Source organism: Lolium rigidum, chromosome 6 (assembly GCF_022539505.1).
Source record: "Lolium rigidum isolate FL_2022 chromosome 6, APGP_CSIRO_Lrig_0.1, whole genome shotgun sequence".
NCBI classification, from domain to species: domain Eukaryota; kingdom Viridiplantae; phylum Streptophyta; class Magnoliopsida; order Poales; family Poaceae; genus Lolium; species Lolium rigidum.
The window spans coordinates 236,856,824-236,879,911 of NC_061513.1; the positions used below are offsets into that span (position 1 = coordinate 236,856,824).

At 44.2% G+C, this 23,088-nt stretch overlaps 2 protein-coding genes across 2 annotated transcripts; one reads left to right on the forward strand and one right to left on the reverse strand.

Moving 5' to 3' along the window:
- The first annotated feature begins 734 nt into the window (after positions 1–734).
- Positions 735–7,834, forward strand: LOC124661825 (kinesin-like protein KIN-14A). The gene is given in 18 exon segments (XM_047199707.1): positions 735–998; positions 1,090–1,345; positions 1,596–1,678; positions 1,754–1,807; positions 2,348–2,419; positions 3,634–3,696; positions 3,953–4,071; positions 4,136–4,242; positions 4,311–4,478; positions 4,560–4,643; positions 4,997–5,204; positions 5,294–5,544; positions 5,826–5,989; positions 6,278–6,571; positions 6,652–6,959; positions 7,074–7,240; positions 7,366–7,491; positions 7,761–7,834. Coding segments are annotated over 18 exon segments (2,847 nt in total). The 5' UTR covers positions 735–749.
- Positions 7,835–8,339: 505 nt separating this feature from the next.
- On the reverse strand, positions 8,340–13,285 carry LOC124661826 (probable folate-biopterin transporter 4). The gene is made up of 7 exons (XM_047199708.1): positions 13,178–13,285; positions 12,191–12,318; positions 10,935–11,156; positions 10,394–10,852; positions 10,111–10,308; positions 9,451–9,588; positions 8,340–8,918 (listed from the first exon to the last, which is right to left on the reverse strand). Exons 1-7 carry the CDS (start codon positions 13,268–13,270, stop codon positions 8,657–8,659), a joined length of 1,500 nt encoding a protein of 499 aa, XP_047055664.1. The 5' UTR covers positions 13,271–13,285; the 3' UTR covers positions 8,340–8,656.
- Between the last annotated feature and the right edge of the window lie 9,803 nt (positions 13,286–23,088).

Sequence of the window (23,088 nt, forward strand, 5' to 3'; positions counted from 1 at the left end):
ATTCCGTGGCCCTGATTTGTCGAGCCTCGTTTGGGTTGGGGTTTGGATGGGTTTGCGCTGCGGCGAGCTGCTGGTCATCGGGGGGACGTTTCTAGCGGTAGTACTAGTACTAATTTTGGGCGGACTGGTCGCGAGAATCGCGCGCGTGGGAGGTCGTAAATCACGGGAGTCCCCGGCTTCCGTGGTAAATTACTGCGCGATTTGCTGAAATTAACTCCTGCTTTGCTTACTGCTTCTACTGCTACTATTGGTGAAACTAACTGTGTCCTACTTCTTAGCCAACCGTTCGATACTTGGATGTAGCATTTTCTTAGAGGATATTGGCCTGTGCTGTCCAGATTACCACACGGTTCGATGTGACTTGAACCTAGATTCTTCAAAAAAAAAAATAGTGTTTACTGTATTGTACTTCGGTTATTCCTGAAACTGCCACTCTATCTTGCTCCAAGCACTGAACATTCGTACACAGTAGAGAGTGCAGGTTTAGTTTCGATGATGATACATGCTTTAATTTCTCAACTAAAAAAACTTTAATCAGCTTGTGCAGTTGGATAGTTCAAAACACACGCTCTTGATGCTAGATTACTGCGTTTCCTTGCATATAAAGTCAATTCCCTGTCCAATGTGCAACAATTTGCAAATACATCAAGTCGAGGTCCGTGTAAATTTCTCTGGCTGATTCTACTTTTTTTTTGCTTTGCTTTCTGCAAGCATGGAGACGGCACCAGGCCGCAGCCTGGCTCGACAGCATGGTTGGGCCCTGCGGCATATCCCCTTGTCCGTCCGAGCAGGAATTCGTCGCTGCTCTAAGGAACGGCATTGTGCTGTGCAAGGCCATCAACAAAATACAGCCTGGCGCCGTGCCGAAGGTTGTCGCGTACGCACCCTGCGATAGCCACCCGTCGACGGCTTTCCAGTACTTTGAGAACATCCGCAACTTCCTGGTCGCTGTTCAGGAGCTAAAGCTGCCGTGTTTCGAGGCTTCTGATTTGGAAAAGGTCTCCTGTCTATCCTCAACATGTTGTTAGTCTTGGTGATGGAGAGATGCTTATCGGTCTTTGTATATGCTAACTGGGTTTGCTTGTGCAGGAAAACGTTGATGCTGGATCAGTGGGCAAGATTGTCGATTGTGTCAATTCGCTCAAGTCTTACCACGAGCGTAAGCAATGCGGTGGAGCCAATGGGTCATTCAAGTTCATGAAATCACCTCTTGTACCGCGTTCTGCAGTTCACGTTCAGTCTGAAAATCTTGCTTTGGGTTCCTCAACCCCCCAAAAGCGTCTAGACATGACAGTGCCTGATTCTGAGGGACACTCTTCTCAGAGTGGGGTTCCTAACATGGAAGGTTTGTGGTACACTTTTCTTTGTGTGTTATACACTCCGTGTCTAGTTTTTCAAGGCCGACAAATCAATTCTCCCACGGGATATAGGTGCTTGTTTTAGTTGATTTCACAATCAGTTGTGTTGTTTATGTTCTGCGGCATGCATTAGCTACTTTACAGCAACCTGGTTAAACATAGTCGCCGTAATTAGTAATTGAACTATCTCTGTATTTTGTTTTTGCGTGTAACCATCCATGTGTTGTGCGTTTGCAGAGGCAATTGAAAAACTTCAGAGGATTATTCTTGATTGCATGATAAGCTGCAAGGAAAATTTGGACCAAGATGTTCTCAGAAAGGTTTATAGTCAACATGTTTTTTTTTGTTAAGTGTACCATGTATCAGTTTCTGACATGGCTTAACTTGTTTTGCAGGATCCAGTTACACTAGTTGGCAATATTTTATCAAATCAGCTGGAAAAAGAACAGGTGACTTATCTGTTGATTTATTCCTCTCAAATGCCATATAAATTGTTGATGTTTACCTCACAAACTTCGCTGTGTGATCTTAGCACACATTCACAGTTCTTATTGTCAGATGTGTGTTTCCGTATTAAGTGTAAGAACATATTTCCTGAAAATGATCTGTGTCAAATGGTTATGAAGCCTCATGCATCTGTGGTCCCTCTGCTATTACGTGTGTTGCTGTTTTTCTACTGCTCTGAGCCTCTGAACCATAATATTTAGAAAGTACCATGTGGTACAAGCAGAAATTGAGATCTTTGATCATTCATATTTCTCAGTTCTAACTTGTGAACTGTGGTTATACTAAGTTTGTTTTGCTTCTGTCACGAGACTTGTGTGTTGTGTACAATGAAATGTATGGCCTTGAAGGCTGGCATAATTGGTCTATATATTTGATCACAATGTTTATCATGACCTTATTTCAAATTCATATTTAACATTTTTTGCACTTCTTGATGTTTTAAGTGATGCTAATTACAGCTGAAATCAATACCTTATATGCAGTTCAAACCACTTCTTCAACTCTTCTCTCCAGAAGGGTCTGCAATTGAAAATGAATCAACTCAGCATATCGAGGTACTGTTTGAACATTGCAATGCACGTTTCCATGTATCAGCAGAATTTAGAGGAATTGACTCACTCTTTTCTCATGGGAGAATTGACTCGAGGCTAATAGAATGAAAAAGTAAGCTCTGCAAGCCTAAAACTAGTCGCTGCTCACATCATGCACATCACACTAAGCATTATATATCCGTCCCGCCATGTTTGGCAGCTACCGCTTTAAACATGCAGCGGTTTCCATACCCCAGGATCTCGACTCCGATAGCTTTAACAAAGTTTTATATTGTGCACGTGGAGATGACCTGTTTTGTTATTTACCGATGTTACATGCTCGAAGCTTGACATTCTGTCAGTTTTCCCCATGGTTATAGTAAAAAAGCTTCAGACTTTTCCCATTTCACACAACATCACATCTGGGATGCATAATATATGCTGGTGCTGAAGAATGTAATACCAGAATAAAGTCTTAATCTGTTTGTAGATGTTGTCAGATGATAAAGAAACGTTTGAATAAGTCTTTAGCTTCTAAGGAATCCATAAATTAGGATATTTGTTCCACCCAATACTTCAGGGACAAAACATGACACTTGTTGTGTAATTGTGCAAGTCCCAGTCTCAGATTGCTCAATATTTTTTCAAGGCTTGATAATTGCTTGAAACATATTAGAGCATATTACAAGTTAATGAGTCACAAACCAGGTATTAGAAAAGGTGGACATCTTGGCAGGAAAATTCCGACTTCTATAACAAAATTAGCTTGATCACAATGTTTACAGTCTATCATATACAGTTTGAAGAGCTACTTGAACAACATTAAGTCCTTGATTAGTTCATAAATAAAATTCATGAAAGCACGTTTCAAAAAATCATCAATATGGTAGTTATTGCTAACAGAATCAGCTGTAGAAAATTGTTGTTTGCTGAGTTTGATCATTCTGTTTTTAGAACATTTTCGAGAAAGCAGCACTATATTGTACATGCTACTAAGTAGTAACACTTATTAGTGATATATGGTAGCAGAGTTCAAAAGAACATTTAATACTTATGATTTATTATTTTGTGAAAAGATAGCGCTTAAACATTTGCATTATTTAAAGTTTTGAATCTATTTTAATGCCATGATGCTCAGAACCATTTGTTAGAGTTTGCATGTTCAGTCATTCAAATACTCCACAGTCATGCACTCAAGTTGTATATCATTGTGATGCATTATGCAATTTTTCTTGCAGTGTTCAAAATCGCAGATTGAGAATAGAATGTGCATCATAGAAGCACAGGAATCTGAACTTTTGGTAAGATCTCATGCTGCTAGCTGTATCATATTTGAGATTAATAGTAAACATCATTTGTGGGTTTTTTTTGTTGCCCTGTGTAGGGGACAACGCCTCCTTTATCTATTGCTCCGTAGTTCTATAATAAAATGAAATAAATATGTTCCTGAGATACAGTACTGGTCTTATGTGAATAAATGTTCATCTCATTGTACGTTCAACCGTACTTTTCTCAGTACTCAGTTTATATTTGGTAATGACATGGCTTATTTTGCAGGAGCTCAAGAAAATGTTTCATGAGGTCAAAGTTGATTTCAGGTCTTTGCAGAGCCAATTTCGTGAGGATATCACTGAATTAGGTATATGTGCTAAACCATGGCCAGAATATACATTTTCAGTATTCCAAGTAAAATTTATTTTCAATCTTTAATTGTGTGGTATAAGTATAACACTGCAATTTAAACTTTGCAGGTCATAATATTGAAGGGATTTCCAAAGCTGTTCATGGTTATAACAAAGCTTTGAAAGAAAACAGAAACTTGTATAACATGCTTCAAGAAATGCGAGGTATCAGTATAGTTCAGTTTTTCCATTGATGTTAACTATTTCAATGATTTCTAAGAGCTCCTTTATAGGAAATATCCGAGTCTTCTGCCGGATACGACCACTCAACTCAGAGTCTATTTCTTCAATTGAATATATTGGAAATGATGGTTCAATAATGGTTTGTGATCCATCTAAGGCACAAACTACACGTAAGATCTTCCAGTTCAACAAAACTTTTGGGCCAACTACCACCCAAGGTAATATTGGTCTATATTGTACTTGGAAGCACCTGTCTTTTTCCCTCCAATTGTTACATCTTCATGCTCCAATTCCTGCAGATGAGGTTTACATGGAGACACAGTCATTAATTAGATCTGTCATGGATGGTTATAATGTGTGCATATTTGCCTACGGCCAGACAGGTTCTGGCAAAACTCACACAATGGTATGGGGCAAAATCATATCGTGTGCTGTACAGTAACTCATTATTTGCATGTGACCATACTTAATCACGTACAACTGTTCTTTGTCTGCGCATGTTGGTGATTAGTGTGGCCCGTCTGGTGGGTTATCGTCCAATGATCTTGGAGTTAATAACATGGCATTGAACGATCTCTTCACTATATCAACTTCTAGGGAAGATATGAAGTATGATATACGGGTGCAGATGGTTGAAATATACAATGAGCAAGTTCGTGATCTCCTACGCGAAGATACTTCAAGCATGAAATATCCTTTCATGCCTTATTTGCTATTCTTGTTATTTTAGTTCTAGTGTTAACCGATTTCATAACTGTTGTTGGTTCCTGACAATAATTCACATTAGATATAAGGACTTCAACCACTGGTCTGTTCAACATCCCAGATGCAAAGATGTGCCCAGTTCAGTCCCCTTCTGATGTTATGAATTTGATGCTGTTGGGGGATAAACACCGTGCTTCTGGACCAACAGCAATGAACAATAGAAGCAGTAGATCTCATAGGTATGCATCCGCATTATCTACCCAGTGTTCATTTTTGTTGGATGTCCTTTCAGTATTTGCTGCAACTGATTTTCTATGTTTTCTTGCAGTATCTTGACTGTCCATGTAAATGGGAAGGACATATCAGGCAATGTGAGCTGTAGTTGTCTGCATTTGGTAGATCTTGCAGGAAGTGAGAGGGTTGACAGATCAGAAGCCACAGGGGACAGACTGAAGGAGGCTCAGCATATTAACAAATCACTTTCTTGCCTAGGAGATGTCATCACTGCCTTAGCACACAAGAATTCTCACATTCCTTACAGAAATAGCAAACTTACCCAATTGCTACAGAGTTCATTAGGTATATGGCTGTAAACATGTTCACCTCATCCACTTGTCTAGCTATGGGAGACTAATACTACTGATCAGCCAATTGATCGGTCACTCTTGATTTCACATATCTTATCCATAAGTATCTTGCACATGGTTAGCATCATAGCATAAGTTCATGCAGTACACTTAATAATAAAGCAAATGTTTTTGTTGGAGAATAAAGGAATCTCCATTGGACCTTGTTATGAACTAAGGCTACATATGCAACTGTAACATCTTCTGATATTGTTTTTTCCTTGTTGATGATAGGGGGAAATGCAAAGACATTAATGTTAGCCCACATAAGTCCAGAGGGAGAATCTTATGTAGAAACTCTTAGCACACTGAAATTTGCTCAAAGGGTTTCTACTGTTGAACTTGGAACTGCTCACGCTAACAAAGAAAGCAATGATATAAGAGAGCTGAAAGAGCAGGTAAATTTCCCTGTTACCACCAACAGCATTTCTTGAAACACTATTGCTAGTTTGCTACAATCAACAATAGGTTGTGACCATCTTTTTCAGTTGTACTACAATAAATCACTTTAGCATTGAGTGGAACACCAGACTGAAGAATGCAAGACTTGTCCCTACAGAACTTTGCATCTCTCTTGTGTTGTTAATGTACAATTCTTTTTTTTATTGTTCATTTGGGCCAACTACCATGTATTTCATTTGCTTTACAAACAGAAGATAACTGTATAATGTTCAACCTACTTCCAGGTGGACACTCTCAAAAAGGCATTGGCAACCAAAGACTTGGAAAAATCTTCACTTAAGCTGAAAGAAAATACAGTAACGAGTGAACGGACAAAGAAACTCCCGGAGCGTACCCCACCAAGGCCACGTAGGTTAAGCCTAGAGAACGCTAGTAGTGGCAAAGGTAGCATACCAGGAACGGCACCAAAACCACCTATTTCAGTTATGAAGTTCAACAGAGATCACATGACAACTAATGACAAGGAATGCAGTATTGATGGCTTCAGTCACACAAAGCACCACAGATCCGTAGTACAGGTAAATCTTGCTCTGGATAACTTTGTATTGTTTGATGTTGTAGCAATTGATATTTTCCTTATTCCTCATCGTGATAAAAGGTGTCTCCAAAATTATCTGAACAGCCGGTCAGACAGGAGACTGAGAAGTTTGTCCCAACAGATGATGTGGTTACCTTTTATCAACTACCCCCTGATGCTTATAATCAATACAAGCAGTCAGGTTTGGATACTCCCCAGAGAACACCATGCAGATCAAGGTACATGGGTGTCCAAGTGAGTCAGACGGATGAGTCTTCTGAGGCTAAATTGGATAAAACAACCGCAACCAATGTGACGAAGAAAGGGTCACATTTAAGAAGGTCCATCCAGAGCAGCATAGGGAAATTGATTCACGGCTCTGAAAGAAGGTATGCCATGGGATGCATTTTAAATTTTAGCATGCATTTGCAGATGATAATACTTAGATAGTAATTCTGTATATGGACTACTAAGCCTTCTCTGGTGTTGATATAAAATTGCAGGAATATTCCACATTCAACGCAAGCAACTCCTGCCAAAATCAATACTAATACAAACTATGATGGCCCATCACCAATTGCTACTGACGCAAGGTTAAGGAGAAGACAGTCTTCAACAGGTCTCCCCCCGCCATCACGCAGATCGTCTCTAGGAGGGAAGTCGGATTCGAGTGAGTACCTGGATAAACAAAAGTCTGTTTTGCTCTTATGTTCACATAGTCAATATGTAACAGGATGCCTCGTGCAGAGGATTAGTCACTTAACTTGTTCCTAATGTCATGTCACTTGATGGAAGGGGTACAAAATAGCCAAAGCATTGCTTGTGCTTCCAGCCAATACAAGCCACTGCCATTCTCCTGGGTTCGACGGTCTAAACAACATCAATGTGAATTCCTCATTCTTTTCTTAATGAAACCTTTGCTCCCCAGGCCAAAACTACTATAACCATTTCTTAACTGCTTGCATTATATTTCCCATTGATTAGTGCTTCTAATTTGGTACATATACAATCTAAGACCACATAATAGATTCTTGCCGCTGCTTTGTGAGTCTAGATTATCCCAGGGAGCTCCTAGTTGATGCTTGAATTTTATTTTTCAAAAAAAAAAAATCTTTAGATCATGGTGTTGCATGTAGTTGATACTTTCTGTGGCGATCTTCATTTACTGAAATATTTTCCACTTTCATGGGCAGGTTCAAATGACAAAAGAGCCAAAACACCACCTCCGATGAATTCAGCAGCAAAGGCGAAGAGGTGGCTGTGAATCTGAAGCAAAGTCGTTAGGGATTTCCATGCCAAGCAGGGCATACAAGTCTGCCATAGCTGACCAGTCAGAGTTCAGAGTTAGCTTCTCTCAAGCCTCAGTATTGCTCAGGAAAGAATACCAGGAGAGGGTTCGCAAAGTTCAGAGAGCCCCCCAACAGGTTTAGGTTAGGGTTACATTCCTTGTAACAAGTTAGGAAAATGGGGCATGTAAAGAATGCTTGTTTGGTGGTTGTATTCTGAATTTCTTTATGTGTTGTAGGATTTCATAGTGCACAAGCAATGAAAATGATTCAATTTAACCTAGCAAAGTTTCAGTTTGGCATAGTGTTCAAAACTAAGAGTTGGTTCGCTGTGTTCATGTGTATTTTTGTGTAACGTCTGAAACATGTTTCTGATTGTGCAGCCTGACCTATGCCATTTTACCTTCCTTTCTTTCCTTATAGCCATTTTACTTTTATTTCTATTCCCTATGCCACCATTACACGAGTAACCAACAACATATATTGATACAGAATTACAGATATCCTGTATATTGAGTATATCAAAAGCTTAATCATAACCAAAAACAATTCCCTGTTGCACATGTTCTTGCAAGTACACTTCTTACACAGGTTGCAATACTTTGTCATTGCTCAACGCTTTGTAATGCCTATCTATTGGACTCTTCCTCTCATTTTAGTATATGGCTGTATACATCTTTCAACAAAACTGAACTATCTTCCTGCTACCTTCAATTTGCTCTCTATATATGCATGTGTGAGTACGACTAGGAGTACAGATCATTCCAGAAAAAAGAATGATCATGTCTGTCTCCCTGTTCCTATGATGTTAGCCCTGTAACTTCCCTTGGGATCAGAAACAAAAATCCGATCGGTAACAAAGTGCCAATCAGCTGAACAGCCAAGCCGAGCGCCAAATTATCAAACTGTACCGACGAGATGTTCAAAGCTGACGTCAATGCGGCACCCAGGAATGAACCTAATGTCGAACTGAGGTTGTTAATGGACATGAATAGTGCGAACAGTGTGCCCTCGATTCCAGGTGGGCAAAGCTGCCCTGAGAGGATTAGGAAAGGCATCATCCTGACAAATGAAAATACTGTAGTTAGAAACAGAAATTTTTACATGCACAAGAATAAATTGGTGGCACTAATCACAAGAAAATACTATTGAGTAGATGTGTAGGTAAGGTGTCTGATCATTAGACATGAGTACGATGATAATGCAATCATACTGGATAAATTGAACACTTTACTCATTTTTCTATTGTTCTTGTGCAATTTTAATTAAGAAAACAATCTGATCCTACTGTCAATAATGGGTTATATCATACTGGGTAAAGTGAAGAATTTTCTCATTTGGGAGAAAGATGATAGAGTGCTCGAAAGCAAGTAATGACAGGTCACACTGAACCATGAGTTCAAGAGGTGTTCGTGAGTATCACTTGATTAGCTGTATGAAGAGTTCTAAATACAGGATTAGTCAGTGCAGGATCAGTAACTCTGGGCAGCAACTCAAATTGATTTTTCGATCTGCATGTCAAGCAGATCACCAAGTTTATGGTTTGCAACCTAGTTCATAAGAGTTTAGAAGAAATGGTAGCTAGAGCATGTACTTGAATTGGTTGATTGCATCGGCCAAAGCAGAACCCCACAGCACCATGTATTTGTCTGCAATTCCATACTGGATATGTAATCCTGACACCAGTAAAATGTCTAGTACAGTAATTATGGCAAGGCCAACATGTGCAAACCTGTAAAAAGAGAACATCAACTATTGAAAGTAGAACATAAAATTATATAAGGACTTCAAATAAGTGAACATATTTGAATTATTGTGAATTATTCCCCAAGAATTACATCAGCTTTTAACAACACAAGTTATACAGCATGCGTTCACCAAAACAGTTAACTTGGGCAGAGCACTGACCAAAAACTGATCAATAACGGCTTATACCAACATGCCAAGTACAACCATTTGAACCAAATTTGAGAAAATTCCACACCCACTGTGAAACTCGTCGAAACGGAAATACAGATAAACTTTAAGTTGGACATATCAACAACAGACAAAGCAAAAGAGAAAAAGGTGTTAAAAAATTTACCCTCGAACACATAAACTATGGACAGTCAACTTAAACAAAGTTTATAAGAAATTTCAGTTAGTACATTAAGCATATATACGTAGCATTTTAACATCCTTCAAACAAACTGTGGCAAGTTATCTAGACATTATGTAAACATTTGGACAAGAGAAACAGCTTGAGATGACTTACATAAGAATATTCCTGAGCTTCTTATGCTTTAAGTAGCGGTTGTAGATATATGTGCCAAGCATTAGACTGAACCACCCGATCACCCGTGCAGTCCCTAGAAAGGATGCCTCCAAATGTAGAACCTCCGTTTGATAATAGAACATGACTGATGAGATATTTGGAATTGCTGCATTCGAAATGAAAAACCATGCCATAGGTCTGAAGAAAAAGGAAGTTGCCAGTTAGAAAATTTGGTGCCAAGCGTAAACATCAGAGAAAATGGAAGAATTGCAGGGTTAATTACCGCAAAATGGCTGGCTGCTTAAAAGCTGTGCATAAACTGAAGAAGGCTGATTTCAGAGACAGGTAGGGCCTTGCATTAATTGATTTATCATGCTTCTCAAGAGCTTCAGATCGTTTAGACAATGATCTCCTTTTCCTCTTTTTATGAGCACCCTTTCGCCTCCTAGTGCCCACATATTTAAGTGGTTCACTTGAGCCTTCTCCGACAAAAGCACTATCAATATTCTGATCATTAGCATTATCATGTGCAGCGTTATCTACCGTGTTCTCAAATCCTTTAGGAGATTCCTCGACGAAAATACATGAAACTAGTTGGAACAATGGGAGAGCAGAGAAAATAATATATATGGTATATAGAGGGAGATTAGACAATGCATATCCTCCCAATAAGCTCCCAAATATCCCCCCTACAGCCATTGATGACCAAGATAACGACTGGAGATCACCAGCGAATTCTGACCTGAAAAGAGAATTATTTGGGTTTTAAAGCATTTTATTAGAGTTTTGCTACAAAGTGAGAGAAGATGTACCAAAATACTCACCCTGCTGATCGAACTGCCTCTGCAATCATTGCATCTATAACAACATCTGCCATGGCAGATCCCAAGTTCTGTACAACCAACATTAGTGTAAAGAAATTGCTTGAGCTCCTGAAATGCTCCGACATCCCAATGACAAGCCATGGAAATAGAGAAAGGCCACTAGAAATTATCAAATATGGTACACGCTTTCTCTGCTTAATCGGAATACAGTCTGACACAATCCTGCAAGCAGAATTTATATACAGGTAAGTAAAATAAAACCATGATTTTGTCGAATAGAAATATATCGTACTCCAGAAATATATGGATGTTTTACAGTCAGCAATTATGTAATAGGGTCTTGAGTAGACATAGGTTGGGCGAGAGATTATTTAGGAGGGAAAGATTGGCTATTTCTTCCGGAAACATATATACATGGCATTTATGTAATGGATGCTGACATTTTCTAACACAATGCGAACTCCTCATGGACTGGAATCCATTAATCCTAGACTTGCCAACACAATATTATTTCCTAACTAGAAAAAATGCCTTAATGCCAGCAACAGAGCTATTGGCCCAACAGATGTGGGAAATACTTTCTGTGATTTGTTCCCTTTAATATTTCCATGTTACTGTCATGTGCCTATTTCTACAAATGAACTGTACTTTTTAATCAATTTTCTATTAAAACTACTCCCCCCGTCCCACGAAAGTTGTCTTAGATTTGTCAAAATTTTAATGTATCTAGACAATATCTAGTATGTAGATACATCCAAATTTAGACAAATCTCAGGCAAGTTTCTTGGGACGGAGGGAGTACTTGACATACATACTATAATAGACTATGCTCAGATTATAAGTCGTAAGTTCTCATTCATAGGAATCTGCAATTAATTAGAGAATGCAAAAATCGTTTATCTATATCTCCTTTTGAGATAAACATATATCACATAATGAAACCAACTTTACCCAAAATAAAGAGAAAATGCTCTAACAAAACAAAAGGAACACTGGAACTTAAAACGGCAATGTTCCAGTAATGGCTTGTGTTGTGGTGGACAGACATATCAAACAAAACCTAAAGTTATATGTGAGACGGTACAATTCCAAATTGATGTGTAACACTAACGATGTTTGAAAAATATACACTAGTTTTATATTGTATCCTGAAATAAAAGGCCAAGGACAAAAGAATAATAATATTGCATCAATCTAGGTTAAACTGTGGGCAGGTTTCACCTCACAGCAAAGCATCAAACAAAAGGTAGCATTACCCATATATCGGCTTTATGCTCCAAGGGAAGAATGCAACAGACATCAAAAACTGTGATGCCGAGGGTGACAGCTTCATCATGTCCTTCATTTGATATGAGACAGCTGTCCAGACGAAAGATCTGAAACCCTACAACATAGAAGAATATATATTAGAACAGTTTAAATGTTAAAATTTTCAGATTTGCGAAGCTTTTGAGAACAGAAATACAGATTTAAAGGAGTGCCTCTTTAGTTGTCTTGAAATTTTTTATTCAGGCAATGAATTTGTAACTAGCTGACCATGCTAAGGTTTGACGTATCACCAAAGCATGCAAATGCAACAAGAGCAAACAATATGAATGAACAAACTTGGACCTTCTACCCCCTACACGACACCTTAAGGTTATTTGACATACCACCAATGTTCACTATCCTGTGCAATTATCACATCAAGTAGTTTTAAGGCATCCCCATCTTCTCTCTAAAAAAAAAGGCATCCCCATCCGAGGCAGAACTTGTCGACACTACATAGTTTCGCATTTCCATGGGGGGGAGACTGATTTATCAATCCTAACAGAATTTGGTTAGCACACTTGAGTGTCTCTAAGCAGACAGTGACAATTTGGCAGCATATACAGACTACACGTCAGTGTCAAAGCTACTCTGGCGGCACGCCCTTCACAGTTCCAATAACATAAATCTGTGAGCTGCCACTTCACTCACTGCCAGAAGCACCCCTATCTTGATTCAGAAACCAGAACACATTTAACTCGCCTTCTCCCACTTTTGGGTCTACCGGTCAGTTTGCAAGGGAAAAAATGTTGAGAATATATACTCAAGCATGCCCACCTTGTGCAGACGCACAAAAATCCTGAAAATATAAATCGCGAAATGATCCTACACAGGCGCATGTGTGGGGGAGATCTATCTAACCAACTGCGCGTGTTTCGGATATGGGCTCGATCAAGACACGAGGAGCGTCAGGGTTCCGGGACAGAAGTAGATACCTGGATGAAGTAGATGAGGCAGACGATCCAGAGGAACGGCGCCCCGAACGCCGCCGCCATCCGCCCCGCCCACCACGACGAGCCCGCCGCCATGGCCACAGCTCGCAAGCGAAATGGTTTTCCCCCCTCTTCCACCAAAGAAACCTCCGCGAGATCTAGCTGCTCGGATGGATCAGGTGCGAATCGGAGCGAGGGGTGCTGGAGCGGGGGAGTAGGCGCCTGCCGGAGATGCTGGAGCGGGGGAGTAGGCGCCTGCCGGAGATGCTGGAATGTGCCGGCACGGGGACGTCGGAAGAGGACGGTGGAGTAGAAGATGTCCGGCCGCCCGCCCGTGAAGACGGAGGAGGGTTCGTGGCCGCTGACTGTGACGTCACATGTTGACCTGGCGGACTGCACATCCACTTAAACTTGGCCACGTCGGAAACGCCACCAAATTAGCTCTGGGCGGGCATAGTGGAACCGGTCCGTCTACCTCACTCCTACGCAAAGATTTTTTTTTAGTTCTTCACATATAATCTTAGTTACACCACATGTTGTAATTTATGCTTAAACCACGAACCAATTCAAGTACTACCTATCGAGATTGATGCATGATGAGTTTTACAAGTTGGAAAAAATCGACTCATCGCTAGCATAAATCATAATGCAATCAACGGTTCGATACTCGAATGAGAATCAGCAGCGATAGACGAATTAGCATACGTATGTATAGCATAAATCATAATGCAATCAGCATATCTTACTAATTTTCTTTTATTGAATTGTTTATACTGTATATGCTAAAAATTTGCATAAATGACTAAATAAAAACATTTTAAAAAATTATGGTGGGCCGACCCTGCTGCATACACCCCATGCATATATAAAAGATGCATGTTTTCCTTAGATGTCCCGTTGACGATGTTGTGATTCCAAGGGCAAAGCGTTGTGTCACCAGAGTATTTTCCCCCACAAGGGTGACTTGGGGTTATATCAAAATCTCGAGGAATTGGGAAAGAGGTGTCTCCCTTTCTCTCGTTTTAGCAATCATGCAAAGTAAAATAAAGTCTTGTGTCTCTAACTCTACCGTGTGGTTGTCAAGCACAAGGTTTTGTATTAGTAATAGGCTAATAGTAAATAAAAGTAGTAACACAAGTTAAGTAACTTAGTAAAAACAGTAAAATGATGATTGTTTTTTAGTTTAGTGTGTAATTAAGAGAACTAAATATTTTTGTATTTTAGGATTAAAATAGTGCTGCAAATAGAGAGTAAGATAAATGTGATGAAAATGTCTTTCTTATAGGATTAAAATTAGACCGGGGTTTATGGGTCCACTTGTCTAGTCTCTCCTTAAAGTTACGGTGGATAATAGCTATCCATCAATAAGATAATAATAATAATAGAACTTCAATATGTGTAAGATATGCATTTATATGGGCATCATGTCCTAACATAGAGATGATGCAACACATCTCTCTTATACTTTACAAGAAAGGTAAACTCCATGCAATCTTGTATTAAGAATTAACAAAGCATAGTCATAAGTATTTTGACATGATGTTTGAATATCAAATATACTACCTTGAACAAATAAGATCATCACTTTTTTCATGTGACAAACATAGCATATGCATTCACTTTGTCACTAGTGAAGCAGCAAAAAAGGCACAACCATAATAGATCATGAATTTGTTCTCACTATCCAATCACCAAAACATGCTACTCCATCTAACGCACACATCTCCACACACATGTTTTTGCATACAAGTTGGATTAGAACCAATGCTTCAGAATGGGGTACATAATATGCATCTATCAATACATCTTACATAAAATAGATTCAAATCGCATATCTCAATATCATAGAATAAAGATCCACCACATAGGGATTACATATATGACCATAATCATGTTGGACAGCTCATATGGTACTAAGATCTATGAAGAACAAGAGAAAAATAGATCAAGATATTGACACAAACTCGTAGTCCAGAGGTGGACTACTCCCTTTTGATCATGGTGTTGATGAGGAAGACGTTCGAGAAGGTGGAGATCCCTTCGGCTGCGGCTCCGACGGAATTCCCCCTCCAATCGTCGCAGGCGCAATCTCTGTTTTCGTGTTTCTATGTTTTTGCGACGCTCCCTTCGGAGAACCCTCAGGGGGTCATACATATAGAGTTTTTAGGTTAAAATAAGTCGGTTCGCGAAAGAATCAAGCGAATCGGAGATTGGTGGCGAAAAGACGCCACCTTCCCTCTTTTGGGCCTCTAGGCCCTCTAGGTCAGGCCCAAGTGCTCATGTTGTTTCTCTTGATGAATGTCGTCGTGGTGAACGAGCAGATGCCATGGGATGGCTTAAGTTGGGGCCGAATGGACGCTAGAGGATTCGGGGGAGGGTTTGTGATCAGATGGGATGAACTTCCGGATGCTTTCCTCAAGAACTCTCCAAAGGCAGCGATACAAGAAGAAACACACAAGGAATAACTCTACTCTAGATCTTTCTCTTCATTGATCTCAACAAGATACAGGTTTTTGGATACAAGGTTCATCGTCCCGCAAAGGGTAGTGCCCCCTCTCCTTATATAGGGGAGAGGGTGGCTTACAGGGCAAGAAACCCTAATGGCATCTTTGACTAGACAAACTACTTTACAAAGTTACTTTAATCATAGATGACGCCGGGATCTTCTTTAATCAGGGAGGCTGACATCCTCCGGCTTCTTTCAGCGTCATCTTCCTCTTTGGCGCCAGGGCTTCGTTTAAAGCTACTTTGCTTAGCTCATCTTTGTCCTCTAGCTTCAAAGAGAATCTTTGACCAGTCTTGCCGACATGCTCTTCTTATCGGTAGCCCGATGTCTTCTTTACCCGGTTCCGGTATACCCCTCTTGGGGATACCGGCTTAGCTCTACTTAGCCATACACTTATCTTTGTGCTCCGGTATAAACATTAAACCGGTATCTTGATGGCTCAAACCATCCGGTTTGGCATGCCTTTGGCATGCCGGGGGTCATCCCCCCAACATTAGTCCCCGAAGCTGGTATAGTCTGGTGGATTCTATCCAACAGACCATGCCAGTTTCTCATATCTTAAGGTACCGGTTTAATCTTTCCGGTGGTCAGTCAATCTTTTCCGGCATCTTTGCCGGACTTACGTCCTCCTCTCTCTTTGCAAGGTATTTTCCGGTATCTCATTCTCCGGTATCTTAGACATTAAATCTATCCTCGGCGAAGTCGAGAATTTCTCGGGTACAGTGCCTGTCAGTGACATGCGCACTGTACCTGACGCGCCGGTGTCAGGGGTCACTTCCCTTCGGCTTCCGCACCCGTATTAACTGCGGCACACTGGATCCTGGCTGCCGTTCCGGATCCGTGTGGCTTCCCTGTGGCTTTCTGTTTTCCGCGCGTGTATCCTCGCGCCACGTGGCGGCCCACGAAGCGAACCGCCGCGGCCCAGCGGTTTCCAGCCCACTATCTCCTCTTCCTATATAAGGGGAAACCGCTCCTTCTTCCTCCTTTCTTCGCATTCTCAACTCCCTCGCGCGCACAGAGCTCTTCGCCCTCTCGCGCCCTCGCCGCTTCCGTTCGCCGCCCGGCGAACATCCACCGCTGCTCCGCCGAACCTCGCCAAGCTTCGCTGTGCGGAGATTCCTCGCAGTGCGTCCGTTGCGGCCGCACCGTTCGTGCTCCGTCGACCTCTTCTCCGCTTCTTCGTCGCCGGACTTCCTCGGCAACTGCGAGCTCACCGTTCCACCGGCGACCTTCTCCCTCAGCATCTCCGCCGCCTCAGGTTAGGCTCGATTCGCGTTCACCCCTCTCTTCTTTGCTTTTCAGATCTTGGGCCGGTAGAATATTTACTTCCTCTTTTCTTTTGCTTTTTCTCTTACTCGTAGATCTTCGCGCAAGGGTAGATCTTGGGAAGTCTGTTTTTCCGGGTAGATTCATATGTCTAGCGACGAGTCTCTTTCCGTGTCCTCCTCTAGTAGCGAAGCTTCCGACGGGCTAACCGCAGATCTTGCCCGGATGGAAGCCGAGACCGGCAAAGACCAAGAGGTCGGCAGCTCTAACCAAGCCCCCGGAGTAGATCTATCCAACATCACACGCGGAGCCTGGAAAGGCTCCGACGTCACGCAACACAAGATAGACTGGATCTACCGGTCTAGAAGGATACCGGAAGGAGTATCCTGCCGGCTTCCCGGCGACGAGATCGAACCGGTACTCGAACCCGGTGAGTTCGTCGTCTTTCTTGCTCACTTCGAGCGCGGCTTCGGCCTTCCTGCTTCCGACTTCTTCCGCAGCTTTCTGGATTTTTACCAACTCCAGCCTCACCACCTTCCCGGCAACGCCGTTTTCTACCTTTCTTGTTATGCCACCTTCATGGAGGCCTACATCGGCATCCGTCCCACTCGTGAGACTTTTACCCGCTTCTTCGCTCTTCGGATTAACTCCGTTCAAGGCAAGGAAATTCCTAAACCCAAACCCCCCGTACAATGCGGGTCTTGCATCATCGGCTCCCGCCAAGGGAGCCCCTTTTTTAAATTTTCTGGTCTCGAGTCATGCCGGTTATGGAAAGGGACCTTCTTCTATGTGAAGAACGACGGCGCCGCAGATCTCATCAATCTGCCGGCCTTTAACCCGGCGCCGCCCAGAAAGGTCAACTGGAGCTTCAATCCTGGGACGAATCACATCGAAACGAACCGGGTAGTACGCTTCATGGAGAAGCTAATGAAGGAGACAAACATCTGCTCCGACGACATCATCCGCACCTTCATTTCACGCCGGGTGCTTCCTCTTAAGCGCCGGGCTCATAAGATGAGCGAGATGTACGGTCCCGGCGATCCTACCAAGATCACCGGCCTCCCTTTAAGCAAGGAGGACATAGTCCTCAAGGCTAGGCAGATCTGCCAGACGGCCATGCCGGATGACTGGGAGTGGGGCTTCTTGCCTCTTAGCTCCACCAACCCTCCAACTAAGGAAGTAAGAGATTGTGCAACCCGGGTTGTTGTACCGGTAACTTTTACATTGTGGCTAACTGACTTTTCATTTGTTTCAGGCCAAAGACCGCTTCCCCCGCATCGAAGCGGATCGGCGAGGCCCTTGCCGGAAGCGCCCTCTGGACGCGGTGGACCCAGATCCCTACATCCATTGGACTGATCTGAAGATGGGCCGGACGCACACCTCGCGCCCTGGTAACTCCTCATCTGAAGCTCCCGGTTCCACCGACGATCTCACTGTGCTTGAGGTAGCTCTCTTTTCTGGTCTCTCATACTTTACTGTTATTCCTCCTCTGTAGATGCTCCCTTAGCCAGCACCCAACCGTAGGTTCACGAGCACGTTGCTCCCCTGCGGGCCGAGGCCGGCCGCGAGTTCCTGGAGAAGCTTGCTCCCCAGGGCCAGAAGAACAAGGCTCCCGCACCTGATGCCGGCTCGAGCCAAGCTCCTCCCGCCAAACGCTTCCGGACGGAAGTCTTTGCGGGGAAGGTAGCAGGCAAGAGGCGCTACAAGGGAAAGACCATGCCGGTCTCTTCTGGGTAAGCTTTCGTTTATCTGCTTGTTTTGTTTTTACCAACTTCTTTTCCGGTTGCTTTTCCAATCCTTCCTTTTTCTCTTGTTCAGCCCTGCGCTCAAGCTCTCCAAGAGCGCTGAAGGACCCACAAGGGCCTCAACTCCTCCTCACCCAAGCCCGGCACCGTCTGGTGCCAGCAACACCTCTGCCTCCCCTCTGGGAGGCACTCCAAGTTCGGGGCGCGCGGCCCCTACACCTCCTGATCACCGCGCGGAGGAGGAACTCATCTCCCCTCCAGAGAAACAAGATGCCGGCGCCAGCGACATCGGCGCCGATGAAGAAGCTGCCGGGCGGGCGGAACCTCTGGTTCCTCCCGTCCCAAAAAGAAAGAAGAAGAAGACCAAGGAGTCTTCCCCCTCCAAAGCCGCGTCGGACTCTTCCGCGCCAGCAAGCTCTACCGTGGGGCAGGGCGCATCATCGCCTCCCAAGACTACGCCTGCGCCACCGCCGGAAGCTCCCAGCGCCGAGCCAACCGGGGCCACGCCAACGCCGCCGCCAGAAACCTTGAAGATCACCAAGGGGAAGGCCACGGCTTCCGGCACTTCATCCGCCAGCCCGCAGTCCTTGGTGCTGCATGCCGCCCGCGCTGCTGTTGTAGCCGGTGAGAAGGCCACCGGCCTGCTTGGCCGGATAACTGAGTTTAAGCGCGAAGGCCGCGAGCTGGGGCATCTGCTCCCCTACGCTGAGAAGTGGAATGCTGCGGATGTGTCCGCAGCTACACGCGGCCTGGGAAAGGACCGGCTTCCGGCGCCTGACCCCGCTGGCCCTCGGTGCTCGGAGGAGCATTTCATGCGGCTGCGGCGCGCAGTGAAGGAGCTGGACAGCGCGTGGTACGATGCCACCAACAACATGATGGTAAGTCTCACCAAACTTTTTTCGATTTTTCAATTTATGCCGGTTTCTCTTTTTTCCGGATCTTGTCTATCTTCCCAGTCCCCGAGTTTCGTGTTGAGAGCATAGCTCGTAGCGCGAAACTTAGGTAAAAAACTCCTCGAAAAACCGGCATAGCCAGTCCCCGAGCTTCGTGTTGAGAGCGTAGCTCTTAGCGCGAAGCTTAGGTAAAGACTCGAAAAACCGGCATAGCCAGTCCCCGAGTTTCGGGTTAAGAACATAGCTCTTAGCGCGAAACTTAGGTCTGAACACAGAGAAAACGGCTTCTTTTTTCTAACATCTTTTCTTGAACAGAGCACTGCCGACGCCCGGAAGCACCTCTTTGAGGAGCTTCTTTGGGAGCACCAGGACCTTGCTGAAGCGCACAATAAGTGCCAAGGTAAGCTTCTGTGCCTCCGGCATCTTCTTACCGGAAGGTCTTATTTCTTAGTACTTATAACTTTCTGCTTAACAGGTATCCCGGAAGCTTCCATTGAAGCCCTCAAGGCTCAGCTCGCTGCACTCCAAGGTACCGCTCCTTCTTTTCCGGTTGACTTGTTTCTTTTTCATTTTACTAGCTGCAATTTTGTTAACACCTTCTTTCCGGATTCTAGATGAAAAAGAGCAGCTCATCCGGCAGCACCGCGAGGCTCTGGACGCCCAGGAGACCTACTCCAAGGGGCTGAAGGACCAGCTGATCCAGCTCGGGCTCAAGCACAACGAGGCGATGAAGGCCACCCAAGCCACCGCTAAAGCCAAGCTGAACGAGGCCCTGGAGGATGCCAACAACTCCACAGTGGTGCTGCGGGCGGAGCTAGAGGAGGGAGCCAAGGCGCGGAAAGCAGCCGAGGAGCAGGCCGCTCGCTTGGAGGGAGAGCAGAAGGAGTATGACCTTCTGGTCATGCAAACCGACCAGCTTGCCTTCCGTAAGTTTTTCTTCTTTCTTTTCCGGATTCTGCTTATAAGCTTACATCTTCCGGTAGCATGTCCTTATCTTTTTTCCTTTGTCTTGTAGGGCTCTTTCCGGATTCGCAGGCATTCGCGCAGAAGAAGGTAGCAGAGCGCCGGGTCGCGCAAGCGTACCAAAACTTGGATGCGCCCTGGGACCCCTATGACCACTTGGTCACGCTGAATGCGCGGGTCTCCCACATGCGCGCTGTGGACCGGAACCTCTCCGACATCCCCGAAGTGGCGATCCACCTCTTCAAGGTGTTGTGGCCTGAGCAGGAGGTGCCGACCAGCTTGACTCTTACCTCTGAGTGCTTGAAAGGTGCCGGCCGGCGAATCCGCGAGTGGCAATGCTCAACGGCTCGTGCCGGAGCGGATGCGGCGCTACGTGTTGCCTGTTCCTGGTACCCGGACTTGGACCTGGACGCCCTCATTGGCGTGCGCGAGAACGCTCCAACCGATCTGGATCCGGTCCTCACCGCGAAGCGGCAGGATCGAGCCTACCGGATCGCAGAGTATGTCGCGGTCCGCACCTTCATCCCCCCTCCTCCGGACGTCAAAGACTATCTCAGCGACAAAGAAGAAGGAGAGGAGGAGGAAGATGAAGATGCTGGAGCTGGTGATGCGCCTCCGGAAGCTCCAGAGGCCGGTGTCATTCCTCCCGAAGCTCCTTCTGCTTGAGTGCCTCTTACAATGTGTTTGCCTGTCCTGCTTATCTCAAAACAATGCTCATCAAATTCTACCCCGGTATGCCGGGGTTTATGGTGTAATATAAAACTTAGCGTTCTTTTGCCTTGTGCTACAACAATCTATGCCGGTATGTTATACCGGTAGCTTATTAATTTATGTTTGTCTATTGCCTTAGCATTTTGCTCTCTATGTTGCTTTTATCTTGCACTGCAAAGATTCCGAAATTGTTTCTGCATCCAATTCGATGCACACTTGGCTCTTTTGCTTTGGCTCTGCCTACCTTCTCTGAGCGTTTTTGGCGTATGAGCACAAAGTTCTTTTACCAAGCAAGCACTTTATTGAATTTAGAAATAAGTCGAAATTTTCACAAAAAACCGGTACAACCGGGGTTAGTTAAATTTTTCCGAATTGTTCGTTCCCACTCTCTCTTTTTGCAGTTCATGTGCCTAATTCCTACCGGTTTATCTTGCTTGCCATGAAGCCGGGTTGCGGACAGCAGCAGAGTCGAAGACTCCGGTAGGTTTAGCACATTACTAAACCGGAAAGAAAAAATGTTTAGCAAGCAACGGGTAAACTGAAAAAATAAACATGTTACATGCAACTTCAGTAGGAGTAGTCCCCGAGATTCATTTGAGGCCCCGACATCTTTTATTCATAGCAAATAAGGTACAAAAAAGAACTTCTTACACCACAACTTCAAGAGTAGAAGGGACGCAACAGGGCTACGTTCCACGGACGCTTGGTCTCCTCTCCGGACATGTCCGCCTTTCCTTTTTTCCATTCATGTGCATCAATCAGGTAATAGGCATCATTGTGGAGAGCTTTGCTCACAATGAAGGGTCCCTCCCATGGGGGTGAAAGTTTATGCCGGCCTTAAGTGCGCTGCACTAGGCGCAACACCAGATCTCCTTCCCGGAATACCCTCGGGTTAACCTTCCGGCTATGATAGCGTCTGAGGTTTTGCTGGTAAATGGCTGTTCTTGCCAATGCCAACTCTCTTGCTTCTTCTAGCAAATCGACATCGTTTTCTCTGGCCTCTTTTACCTCTTGTTCGGTATAGAGCTGCACTCTTGGTGAGTCATGGAGAATGTCGGTTGGTATGACCGCTTCTGCTCCGTAAACCATAAAAAATGGAGTGTATCCGGTGGACCGGTTTGGAGTCGTTCTTATGCTCCACAGCACTGATGGTAGCTCATCGAGCCAACACCCTGGTGATTTTTCCACCGCTTCGATGAGTCTCGGTTTGATACCGGAAAGTACCAAAGCATTTGTTCTTTCCACCTGGCCATTGCCTTATGGGTGTGCCACTGAGCACAAATCCAACCGGATGTTGTTATCCTCACAAAATCTTTTGAACTCACCTTGAGAAAAGTTGGTTCCATTATCAGTGATAATGCTATGTGGGTAACCATTGTAGAATAACGTTGCATAGAAAACAAAAAATTTCCTACCGCAAACACGCAATCCAAGCCAAGATGCAATCTAGAAGACGGTAGCAACGAGGGGATTATCGAGTCTCACCCTTGAAGAGATTCCAAAGCCTACAAGATGAGGCTCTTGTTGCTGCAGTAGACGTTCACTTGCCGCTTGCAAAAGCGCGTAGAAGATCTTGATCACGGCGCCACGAACGGGCAGCACCTCCGTACTCGGTCACACGTTCGGTTGTTGATGAAGACGACGTCCACCTCCCCGTTCCAGCGGGCAGCGGAAGTAGTAGCTCCTCTTGAATCCGACAGCACGACGGCGTGGTGTCGGTGGTGGTGGAGAAATCCGGTGGAGCTTTGCTAAGCGTGCGGGAAGTGGTGGAGCGGGGCGGCTAGGGTTTGGGGAGAGGGGGGCGCCGGCCACTAAGGGAGTGCGGCCACC